Source organism: Belonocnema kinseyi, chromosome 5 (genome assembly GCF_010883055.1).
Source record: "Belonocnema kinseyi isolate 2016_QV_RU_SX_M_011 chromosome 5, B_treatae_v1, whole genome shotgun sequence".
In the NCBI taxonomy this organism is placed as follows: Eukaryota; Metazoa; Arthropoda; class Insecta; order Hymenoptera; family Cynipidae; genus Belonocnema; species Belonocnema kinseyi.
In genome coordinates this window covers 126,825,122-126,837,301 of record NC_046661.1, presented here as the reverse complement: position 1 = coordinate 126,837,301, position 12,180 = coordinate 126,825,122, and the positions used below count along the sequence as shown (strand labels likewise).

The following is a 12,180-nucleotide window of genomic DNA, read 5'->3' as shown; positions in this document are numbered from 1 at the left end:
TAAGAAAACGGCACCCCCTGAAGTAATGCAAAAGCGGTTCCGGGGGGAATTATGCCAAGGAGAAAGGGTGGTGGTTTTTAGTGGGTCCCTTGGTAGCATCGGCGCTGTGTTCTCATTATGTATATTTTCTTATATATATTGGAGTCACTGTGGCGATGTTATTTAAGATCCCCACACTACCAGGAAGTGCGGACCCTTCCTGGTGTGTTTTTGAACATTTTCCACTACCTGCCGTAAAACCTTTTTGGAAACTTCATGATGAATAATTTCATTGTAAATTCCCAACATGACTAGACCTTTGTACATGACATTAGCACGCTGGATAATACCAATTGGTGTTGCATTAAATCCTCCTCCGATCAGCCAAGGTAATTTTGGGCTCCAAAAGATGATCAAATTGGTGGAATGGAAATTAAGGAAGAAGAAATAACAGCAGTAACTCATTTCTGAAAGGTATACGCAGGACCCTATAACCGTAACGGCATCATGACCAATAGGAACTCCGGAAAAAAGGTGTAGTAGAAATGCCGAGAACGAGGCCCGGACGATCGCCGCTGTGTTCGCTCTTCTTTGCCGACTGCAGTCGGGCATAATTCTGTATACTTTTTTGCGTTTTTCTTGTCAAACAGTTCCTCCTTTGAAAATATTAAAGACCCACACAATGACTCAACATCCCAAAAAAGTTCATTCTTAAGGTCGCGGAATTCTACGGGTAAGGCCAACTTTATATTTTGTTACTGCCAAGAAAACGGCGGCATACCAAGTGGGCACAAAGTTTGGCGACGTCTTTACGACATCGTTACGACATATTTACGACAGCACTGGGTACATGGTCGAGGTAGAAGTTCCCTAACTAAGCATTTCCTTATTTTACATTATGTTCAGTGAAGTGGTCCTAAATATTTTTATTTTATTAAAATGTGTTTTGCCCTGAAACGTGATTTAATTAATATGAAAATTCATGAATGATCTCCTTTTTCAAGTATTAACCTAGTGATGTGCAAATTTATTGAACTGAGTCCCCAGTCGAGTTTAGCTTCTAGGCTATGTTAGTGATGAAAAATGTATCCCAATTTTATAGCATTGAAAATTCATGAGTCGAGCCCCTTAATAGCGTCGCTCAGTGAATGATTTAACCCGCCCCCTTTTTGAGTGAATTTTTATAGGGACTTTGAAAGTCGAGAGTTGTGCATATATTTTCAAATTTGTAAATTATGAATTGTGCATATTTTTCTTTGTATATATTTTCACTCAAGAATCGATTATCTTAGTCAGATTGTTAGTTTCAGAGTTACTTTGGGGATCAGTTTAGAAAATTTAAGAGTGCTATTTTGAAAATTTTTGCGATATTAAGGGCCATTATTCAAGTGAATTTAGAGGCAGTGTAGTTTGGTAGGCTAAACGCAACTTTTGTCAAGATTAAAAATAATGCATAAAATTAACAATCATGGTTGAAAATATAATGATAAAATAAATTAGCCTAGGACTAGTCATGGGTTATCGCTCAGTTATTGATGCTAAGCTATAGTCAGTTTTGAGGTTAGGTTCCGTCCGTCACTAGATTTCCGAGGCTAAGACTATTAAATTGTCAGAATTTCGATTTTAGTTTAATAATTTGTGTTTGAATCATTACGAAAAGTTTCATAAATAATTATTTTGAGTTTTGTTAAAGTATTTGAATTGAGGTTTCCGAAGGTTTGTTTAGCTGAATCCTAGGTTATAGCTTTAAGAGAATTTAGAGTTTTTAAGTGATATAGTTCGCGTCGAATTATAAACAGCAAGCTATCAAATAACGCATATCATAATATTAAACATGGATCAAACTCACATTTGATGCATGCTGAACCTAAAAATCTTAAGGATAGATTTAGCAGGAAATAACTCAAACTAATTATGCGAAATCATATTCGGCAATATATTTGTACCAATGCGATAATCAGACCTAATATGCTAGACTGACAACATAATATCCATGCCAGGTAAATCCCATATGCAACAGAAAAGTTAAACCAATAACTGAATAACCAGCAAGCCTTAAACCACAGGAAGCTTAACCCAAGAACCCAATAAACTGGAAGCCTTAAGCCACAGCAAGGTTAACCCCAAAACGCAATAACCTGCAAGCCCTAAACCTCAGGAAGATTAACCTGAGACCACAGTAACTCCAAAGAGGTTAACCCACATATATACAGTAATTTAATTTTTGTATTTGTATTTTTATTATTTATCATGGTTTTCAATTTTTTTAATTTTTTATACCCTATATCTTGTCAGCATGATAACCCCCAGACAGGTTGATCCAAGATCATTGCAGACTTCCACTCTCATGGTAGAATAACGTGTAAGCTGACTACTCAGACCTTTTTTCTAATGCGAACGATCACGTTTCGTATCGATTCATCGATTGAGACTTTTTCGTTTATGGTTATTTGAGTTATCATTTCTCTTCAACGACCAGAAATAGTGTGCCATTATTTTCTCATCACAGTGACCTTGGTAATTCCGCACTTTCTCTTTGAAATCTTGGTGAAACCTTTATAGAAACCTTTTTTTGGTCCAAATAAGAAAATAAGCAATGTATTTTTAAGCTCATTAGACATCCTAATTTCTTGAAGTTTCCTAACATAGTAGATTCTACAGTTTTGACATTTTTATCACGATTATACCCCAAAAGGTTTTCACAGACACTTTGGAAATTCAACCAAGCATCTTTTTCATCAGGTTTCATAGTATTCAAGAATTCTTTATCTTTCATTAGCTTCTGTATGTCAAGTCCGGAGAAGATTCCTTCCTGAAGTTTAGGGTAAGTCAAACTTAAAAACGTGTTTCGAATATGCTTGAAACATTCACCATTCACGTCTAATGAGTTGATAAATTGTTTCATCAATCCCAATTTGATATGAAGCAGTGGTAGCAGAATCTTTTCTCTTTCAACAAGGCTTTCATTCAAAACATGATGTGAACCAATTTTCCATTCTGATCTCATTGTCCAATCATTTTTTGCCCAATGTTGATCGAGGGCTCTACTATCCCACAGACAGACAAAACATGGATTCTTTGTATTTCCTAACTGTTAGCCAGTCAAAATATTGATCATCTTGAAATCACCGCAAACTTACTAATTGTGAGATTTGTAATGCAATTTCTGCAATATGAACTTACATCTGTTATATGATTCTTTCAAAACGGTAGAATGACCTAGCAGAACTGCAGCATATTCATTTCCATTGTGCAATAACACCGCTCTGAGACTTTCAGTGGAAGAATTGATAAACAGCCATTAGTCTTCTAGTTTGTACTCTCCTGTTAATTAGACCCTTCACGTCATTACAAACGAAACGGAATTTTCAATAGAAAAAAATGGCGAAAGTTCCCTTTCCTTATTTCTGTAGCTAGCGATTTTAGTCTCAGGTTGTAACAAATTCTTTCGTGGAGTCTCGAAACCAATAGTTTAGCTTGGTATTTAGGAAGACCGAAATCGCGAACGAGATCATCTCAATCATTTTGATTGTAATGGTGAGGATTTCCATTATGCGATTCATCCTCATATTCATTATTATCAGCATCATCGGACTTTTCACTCTCAGCACAATGTTAACAGGCTCAACATTCATAAGATGTGAGCTCGATGGAATGACAGGATTGTGAGATCTTTCAATGAGACCTCTCTTTGATATTGTGACACTAGACACATCTGGATGAACGATGAGGTTGAAATTTATTTTATTGTAGCCTAATCTATCATAAGCACAAATATATTAGTCTGTGTAGTGACTTTTGGGATTACGCCACATGACTGGCTCAATAACAACCTCTGTTTTCATATTTGCCCAGTGATTCAAATTCGAGAAACAAGAATTACAAATAGATGTTTGAACCCAATTCTTATCTCAGTTGTGCATAACTTTATTGTAAGATTCGGAGATTTTTTTCTTAATATTGTCAGTGATCAGTCTTCGATCTTTTCCAATCTCGTATTTTTCACAGAGATAACCAAATTTATAAAGTTTTTAGACACAAGGAGTACGAAAAGACATTTTCAAATGATATTAAGAGAGCACACACATGCAGAACAAGATATCAATGACTTAAATACTATTTCAGAATAAGCTGATATTGATAAAAATTATCTCGGGTAAAAGGACTCGCCAACTATTCAGAAAAGGACTGTCGAAGAGGGAATAGCGGCTGGAGACAAACACCTGGAAATATTCCTCGGCAACTATTCTAAAGAGGACTGTCGGAGAGAGAATAGCCGCTAGAGACAAACACCTGGAAATATTCTTTGCCAACTATTCTAAAGAGAACTGTCGGAGAGAGAATAGCCGCTAGAGACAAACACCTGGAAATATTCCTCGGCAACTATTCTAAAGAGGACTGTCGGAGAGAGAATAGCCGCTAGAGACAAACACCTAAAATATTCCTTCCAACTATTCTGAAGAGGACTCTCGGAGAGAGAATAGCTGCTAGAAGTGCTGTTGCTTTGTATTATTAGGTTAATCTTCCTGGGCTTTAAGGCTTGAAGGTTATTGTGATCTCGGTAAAACCTTCCTGGGCTTCAGAGCTTGAAGGTTATTGCAATCATGGGTTTACCTTCCAGGGGTTTAAGGTTTGCAGATTATTGCGATCTCAAGTTAACCTTCCTGGGGTTAAGGGTTTGCGGTTTATTGTGTTCTTGATTAACTTTATTGTAACATTTTGGATTTACCTGGAATGGATATAATATCATTTCAGCCTAGCATATTAGGTCTGGATATCGCAATGGTACAAATATATTGCCACGCATGGTTTTGCATAATTATTTGAGGTTATCTTCTGCCAATGCGATTCTTAAGATTTTTCAGATTTAGCGCACAATAAATGTGAGTTCGATCCATGTTTTATATTATGTTATGCCATATTTGATAGTTTTCTGTTTATAAGTTGACGCTAAATATATGCGCCATTTTTAATTTTTGAATGATACACGTGTAAAGTGGAATCTGGACATATCGCAAGACAAAATATACTTTTTTGTAGCTAAATTGTAGCTTTCTGATACCTTGCCCATATTTGCAATACGCAGGGTGGTAGAGCAATTCTGATTAATTTAAATTCATTTACGGTTTTCAAATATTTTAATAAACAATAATTTTTAAACAAATTATGCATTTATGTATGTATTTATGTATATAAAGTTGAAAAAAATTATCCTATTAAAAAAATATTTATAAAATGGAGGAAAATATGCTTATGTTAATTATAACTAATTTTGGAAAAGAACTCGAGGTGAAATTTTAAAAGAAATATTTCGGGTTTTCTTTATTTGACAAAAACAATTTGAAGTTTAATGTTTTTCTTTTTGTCTGCAGGTAAAAGTTGTAATACTTATTTAATTGTAATGTTGTATCACTTCTTTTATACCTTAAAAGTTCCCCTGAAAAACTTATGGGTAGTTTTTTAATTAGGAAATGTGTGAAAACGTATTGTTTACAAAAATAATGATTTTATAATCCCTAAATAAATGTTCAAGACAAAAGGTACCAATTAGATTTGCAGAAAATCTTTTAAGGAATAAAAAAGCCCTACAGCATTAGGATTGAATAATAATTGCAATTTTTACCTGAAGCTAAAGAGAAAAACATTGAACCCTTAAAACTCTTGTTCAATAAACAATGTAAATAGTGAAATATTTATTTCCAAAGTTTACCTCGACTTCTTTTCCATAATTGTAATAGTTCACAATAAAATATGTTCCTAGATTTTATAAATCGATTTTAACAAATTTATTTTTTGCTTGAAATAACTTTGGTTCATGTGATTTGAATTGCTTGATTCTCTCAAAACATTTAAAAATTCATAGAAAACTTCTGCCTTTCAAAATTGTGAAATATTTACATTTTTCTTAAAATTCTTGTCTATATCAAATCAAAAATTTTTTTGGAATATTTCTAAAGCTTCAGGCCCTTGTAAATGTCTTTTGAAAATTTTTAAATTTGTCCTAATATTTAAAAAGCTATTAAAAAGTTTGAATCCATTTTCAGATTCCAATAAGCTCTTAAGGTTAGGTGGAAGACTACGGCATGCTCTCATCAGTTTTGATGAGAAGCATCCTATCATGCTGCCTGTTACTAGTCAGAGCGAAAGAAATGAGCGAAATCTGAACAACTACTATTAATTAGATTTGAAAGAAGTTGACAAATACTCGATAAAGTACTTATTGGTTTTTCTTTCATCGTCCACTAACCACTCATGAGGCGGGCGGTATCTTGAATGTTGTAATGTTTTGACTTTATGAGATTTTATGCCATTGAAAATGATTCAATTTATCGACATGGCCTTTTTCAAAGCTATTTTCAGTTTCCTTATTATTTAAAGGAATGTTTGAACTCACGTGTTGAAGCAGTGAATCGCGACAGATCGTTTCATGATCTTTTTGGATCTCTAAAATGATTAACTCAGTAAAGACGTTAAATCTTACATATTGAAAAAATGTCTATATAAACGAGTGAGTGATCTGTGTGGTTCTCAAAAATGGTCTTAGTCTCTCAAGTATTCTATACTTAAAATAAAACTTGAACTATTCATTATTTCTGACGATTTCTCTCGGTCTATTCCTGATCTGGAAAAATTGATTATTTAAAGACATAAACATTAAACAAATGGTCTTTCGAGCATGATGGAAGATCGTGAAAAAACATTCAAAAGTGTGAAATTAATAGATAAAAGACCAAAGTGAGCAATTTTATTAAGTGCAAGCACAGGAAATAGGTGGAAAATATGACGGCTTGAGGTCACGTAGCAAGAATATAAGCCTGTGACAACATCTTCGCACGTACTGTAAGGCAGTCGTCCTTCTCAAAATAGTCTGTACTGTACTCTTTCATGTTATCATTCTTTACTGCACCGGTCTTTCATTATTCTTCATCTGAAGGAAGAAATAACAAGTTTGCCCGATGATATTTGGATGATTGTCAACACCTTTAATTTTAGAGACCATCGATTTATAACCTTCTCCAGTAGTAAGATGATAACTTTAAGTTGCCTATAATGAAAGAGAACAAAATAATGATTCAGACTGTAGTATTTCAGTGATGATTTATTGACATTTTATTAATAATTATGCTCTCGAACATTCGAATTTGCTCGCCTTGTCAGAGCACTTTAAAACTAAAGTAAATCAGTCATTTAATTTGCAAATTAAGACTTTTCAATGTTAGATGAATTATCAGCAACTTTCAATTTAAATTGCTCCTTTTCTTCAAATGGATCCATTATTCTCTGAGTTATTAGAGATTTCTCAGGCGATTCTACGCACTGAAACCAATTTTAAGAAAATTGGAAAAGCCAATCTAACAGCGGCTACTGTCAAACCATCTTGCTATTGAAGATGCTTATCTCAATGCGCGGAATTTTTTGTATAATCACTTGGTCTTGCTTACTCCTGAGACTAAGGTTAATGAGAGCTTAAATCAGCCTCAAATTATTCGTCATGATTTCTTGCCTGTTAAACTTCCTCAAATCACTTCACCGGAGTTTACAGGAGACTACAAGGATTGGTAGAATTTCCGCGATTTATTTAATGCTTTAATCATTCAAAACGATTACTTGTCAAATGTAACAAGATTGAACTATTTGAAATTGTCCATAAAGGGCGAAGCTGAAAGTTTTTGACGACATTTTTCGATAACTAAAGCTAATTTCATCTCAACTTGGGAGTCGCTAAAGACCAGATTTGACAATAAGACGGCTTTAATCTCAACTCATTTACAAGCCTTTATCAATTTTCCTAATGTCTCGAATAATATTCTAGAAGACTTAGAAAAGTTACGTGTAAAACACATGAGTTAAGATATAATTTCCTGTTGCATTCCGATGGTTATAATTGCAATCCCACCTTACCATCAACTAGCTCTGCATCGGTTACTTCTCAATTGGCAGTTTCAAGTTTTCTCGCGTCAGGATCAAATGATCCCGGCAATTCCACCCTGGGGGTGGGGGTAAATCATGTTTCGCTTACAAAAACAGAGATAGAGTTTCGTTTCATTTTATAAATAATCATTCAAATTTATCGCGCTTAACCTTACTCGCTATGGCTGTTATTTCCTTTTAAGCTGAAAATGGAGGAAGTCACAGATTTAGACTTTTGCTGGACCAAGAATCTGAATGTTGTTTCATCACCGAGAGAGCAATGAAAATATTAAATCCACGCTACAAAAAGGTTAAAGCAGTAGTATATGGCATTGGATCAGTGAATATTGGGTTTTGAAGAAAGTTATTACAATTTAAATTAATTTCTACAGAAAAGCACTGTCCTAAAGTCCACATCCAAGCTTTAGTATTAATATAAAAGAGTTAGGGTTAGCAAGTCCAAATCTCTTTAACTCCCATCAAGATAATTTATTTTGGGAGCCGATAAATATGGCTCATGTTTACTTCCTGTTTTCCAACAGGGAATATTGGGTTCTATTAATGTGCAAAGTTCCGTTTTGGTTGGATATTATCTGGGCCGGTTTCAGTCATAAATCAAATGGAAATCAACATTCAAGTTACAGCACATCAGGTTATTTCAGCTGAAGTCTTGCATGAAGACTGAATCAGGTTCTGCGAGTTGAAGGAAGTTCCCTTTGAAAATACTTTGACAGTTGACGAAATGTTTTGCAATGAGCATTTCACCAGGAAATACCTACGAAGAAAAGGCGGACGTTACATGATTCGCTTAACTTTCAAAAACGGTCCTTTCATAAAAATAGGTACATCCCTGGAGAGATCTAAGATCGTTTTGAATAAAGTACTTTGTCGTTTATCGGAGAAATCGAAATTATTGTTACAATACTCCAGTTTCTTATCAGAATATGAAAGCCTTATACACATGCAACTTCTTCAACAAAAGAAATTGGATAGTTTTCCACAAAATTTGTACTTGCCTTACCAACCTATCTTAAAAGAAAGTAGTTCCACTACTAAGTTGAGGGTTGTTTTCCACGCTTCAAGTTTAACTTTCAATAATTCTTCCTTGAATTCTCATCTTCACGTAGTTCCCAAGATTCTGACAGAGTAGTTAAGCATTTAGCTTATGATGAAAGAAATACGAGTATATTTCGTTTGGCGCTAAATATATTAGAAAATAATATTTACGTCGATGATGTTTTCTTTGGTGCAGATAGATTAAGGGTAAATAGGCGCATGCTAAAGCAACACTGTTATTAGAAGCTGGCAGTCTCCATTTTCAAAAATGGACCGCAAATAAACCCGAACTTTTGGAAGATTGTCCCTCGGGACAACACGAACGTGCTATCGAATTTCCGTTAGCGGAGGATGTTTAGCTGATGGTTCTAGGTTTATTTTCGTATCCTGAGTGTGATTCATTCCTACCTAAAGTGACTTCTTCTTTATTCGAAAAATCCGACAAAACTGATTGTTCTTTCAATAATGACCAAGTTGTATGATCCCATGGGTCGGATAACTCCAGTCATAATAGTGGTATAAATTTTAATGCAGGAACTTTGGCTGCGTAAACTCGACTGGGACGTCAGACTACTTGATGATCTTGACATTGAATGGTTGAATTATGATGGTTCTCTGAAAAAATTAGAATCACTTAAAGTCCCGAGATGGACCCGACAATTGTAGACAAAGTTTGAATTCAAGCTTCATGGCTTTTCTGACACTTCGTCAAACGCTTATTCAGCTTCCGTTTACATTTGAATTCTTAGTCAAGATTTAAACCAGGCTCATGTTTGCCTACTAATCGCTAAATCTAAAGTAGCTCCTGTTAAATATGTATCAATTCCTTGTTTGGAGTTTTGCGGATCTACATTGCTAACTTAGACACTTATATTTGTCATGGAAACTATGTCATTGGATAAAATACCTGTTTACTGTCAAACTGATTCCGTAACAGTTTTGGCTTGGCTAGGAAAAAATCCTTCCAATTGCCTGTGTTTGTCGCCGACAGAGTTTCTCTAAATCATGAGCTGGTACCTAGTGCAAAATGGCGATACGTTTCTACTTAAGACAATCCGGCCAACTGCGCTACTCGGGGAATCACGCCCAAAAAATCGATAAGGCATTCCTCATGGTGGCAACGCAGACCTTGGTTAACTTTGCATTCCTCAAAGAGGCCTAAATTTCGCAACGCAGCCCCCTCGCAATCAAATTTAAAACAGTGGCCACTAGAGAGTCATCATGTTTTTAATGTGAGATCAAAAGTCCATTTCCCTTGATACTTGAATTCTTCTCTTGGCCAAGATTGCTTCGCATGACGGCCTATTGTAAAAGGTTTCTTGATACCTTTGTGTTCAAGCACTTAAAACTTAATAATCCTAAATCTAAATTGTCAACCATTTCTCTTAATTCGATTAAAATCCAACAAGCTATTAAACATTTTTAATCCATTTTTAGATTCCAGCAATCTCTTGAAGTTAGGTTTAAGACTACGGCATCTTCTTAACAGTTTTGATAAGAAGAATCCTATCATGTTGCCGCATCACCACATAAGTGAGCTTATCGCCACACATGATCATCTTCAATCTTTATACGGTTTTCAGCAATTAACTTTACATACGCTCAGACAGCGTTACTGGATTTTAGGAGTTTGCTCTTTGGTAAAACGGCTGACCGAAGGTTGTCTGGAGTGCACACGTGCGAGAGCGGCTCTGTCTCAACAACTTGTGGGGGACTTATCTGAATTCAGATTAACCCCACATCGTCCATTCACACATTCTAGTGTAGACTATGCAAGTTTATATGATGTTCGCTTTGATTCCGGTCGTGGCAGACAGAGTTGCAAAACTTACGTTGCGCTTTTCGTCTGTTGTTTTACGCGAGCTGTTTACTTAGAACTCGTATCTGATTATTTATCTGACGCTTTCCTCGCCGCATTTCAGCGATTTTCTTCAAGGTGAGGAAGACATGTATACTTTTACAGTGATACTGGTACGATATTTCACGGTGTTGACCGGGAATTAAAAGATTTCATTTTAAATCTTAGATTGGATGCTAATTTGCATTATGAGGCTAGAGTTAAGAGTTTTAAAAACCATCTGAAAAGTATTGTAGGTGAACATACTCTTATAGACGAAGAGTATTATAACCTTCTTACTCGTTTAGATGCTTGCCTCAATTCCCGTCCTATTGTCTCTCTTTCAAATGAGCCTGAAGACTTTTTCTATTTTACAGCTGTACATTTTCTAATTGGAATCCCTTTGACCAACATTCCAGAACAAAGAATGGTTCAAAAAAGAGCTAATTCTTGTGATCGATGTTATCGTTCTTGTGAAACATAATTCGTTACCGCCTTCTAGATGGTTGTAGGGTCGTATAATTAAATGCTACAAGGGAAAGAACGATTTAGCACGTTCTGTTCGCTTAAAGACTTCCATTTCGTAATGCGAACGTCCGATTACTAAGATTTGTCTTTTACCAGTCAGAACGACAGAAATGAGAGAAATCTGAACAACTATTATTAATTAGATTTAAAGGAAATTATTCTGTGAACATAGTGGATAGCCTTGGATAGCAGTGAATCGCGACAGAACGTTGTCCGATTTTATCGGACCAGTAAAGTGATGAACTCAATAAAGATATTAAATCTTACAATTTACAAAAATGTCTATATAAAGGAGTGAGTATTATGTGTGATTCTCAAAAATAGTCTTAGTCTGGCAAGTATTCTATACTTAAAATAAAACTTGAAGTATTCATCATTTCTAACGATTCTTTTCTGTCTATTCCTAATCTGGCAAAATTAATTATTCATACAATAAACATCAAACGAAGATAAAGGAATCAATTAAAATTTAACCACGAATCTTGAGACAATTTGATTGCTCTTATTAAAAGCTTTAAAATTCTTTAAAAGCTTCTAATCTTACGTTCAAGATATTGAAAAATGTACATTTCGTGAAAATTTTTCAAAATATTCACAAGATTTCAATTATTTTTTACTATTTCCAAACTACTGAAACTTCTAGAAATCGAAAAAATTTTAATCTGAAAAAATTGTATTAAAATCTTTCAGATTCTTTTACGACATATTTGAAATCTTTGAAACTTAAAATTAACCTCTTAATATAAAATATGGATAGTTGTCAATTTTTTCCAAAATCTCATTGTCCATGTAGTAGGAAAATAAAAACTAAAAAAGGCAAAAATAGAATATTATAAAATTTAAAAAAGTTAACAACTAAATTGAATCAT

At 34.6% G+C, this 12,180-nt stretch overlaps 1 protein-coding gene across 1 annotated transcript; it reads left to right on the top strand.

The window, feature by feature from the left end:
- Window positions 1–286: 286 nt before the first annotated feature.
- Window positions 287–11,267, top strand: LOC117173879. Its single transcript, XM_033362525.1, has 3 exons — window positions 287–368; window positions 10,384–10,882; window positions 10,973–11,267. The coding sequence occupies exons 1-3, from the start codon at window positions 287–289 to the stop codon at window positions 11,265–11,267; spliced, it is 876 nt and encodes a 291-aa protein (XP_033218416.1).
- The last annotated feature ends 913 nt before the right edge of the window (window positions 11,268–12,180 follow it).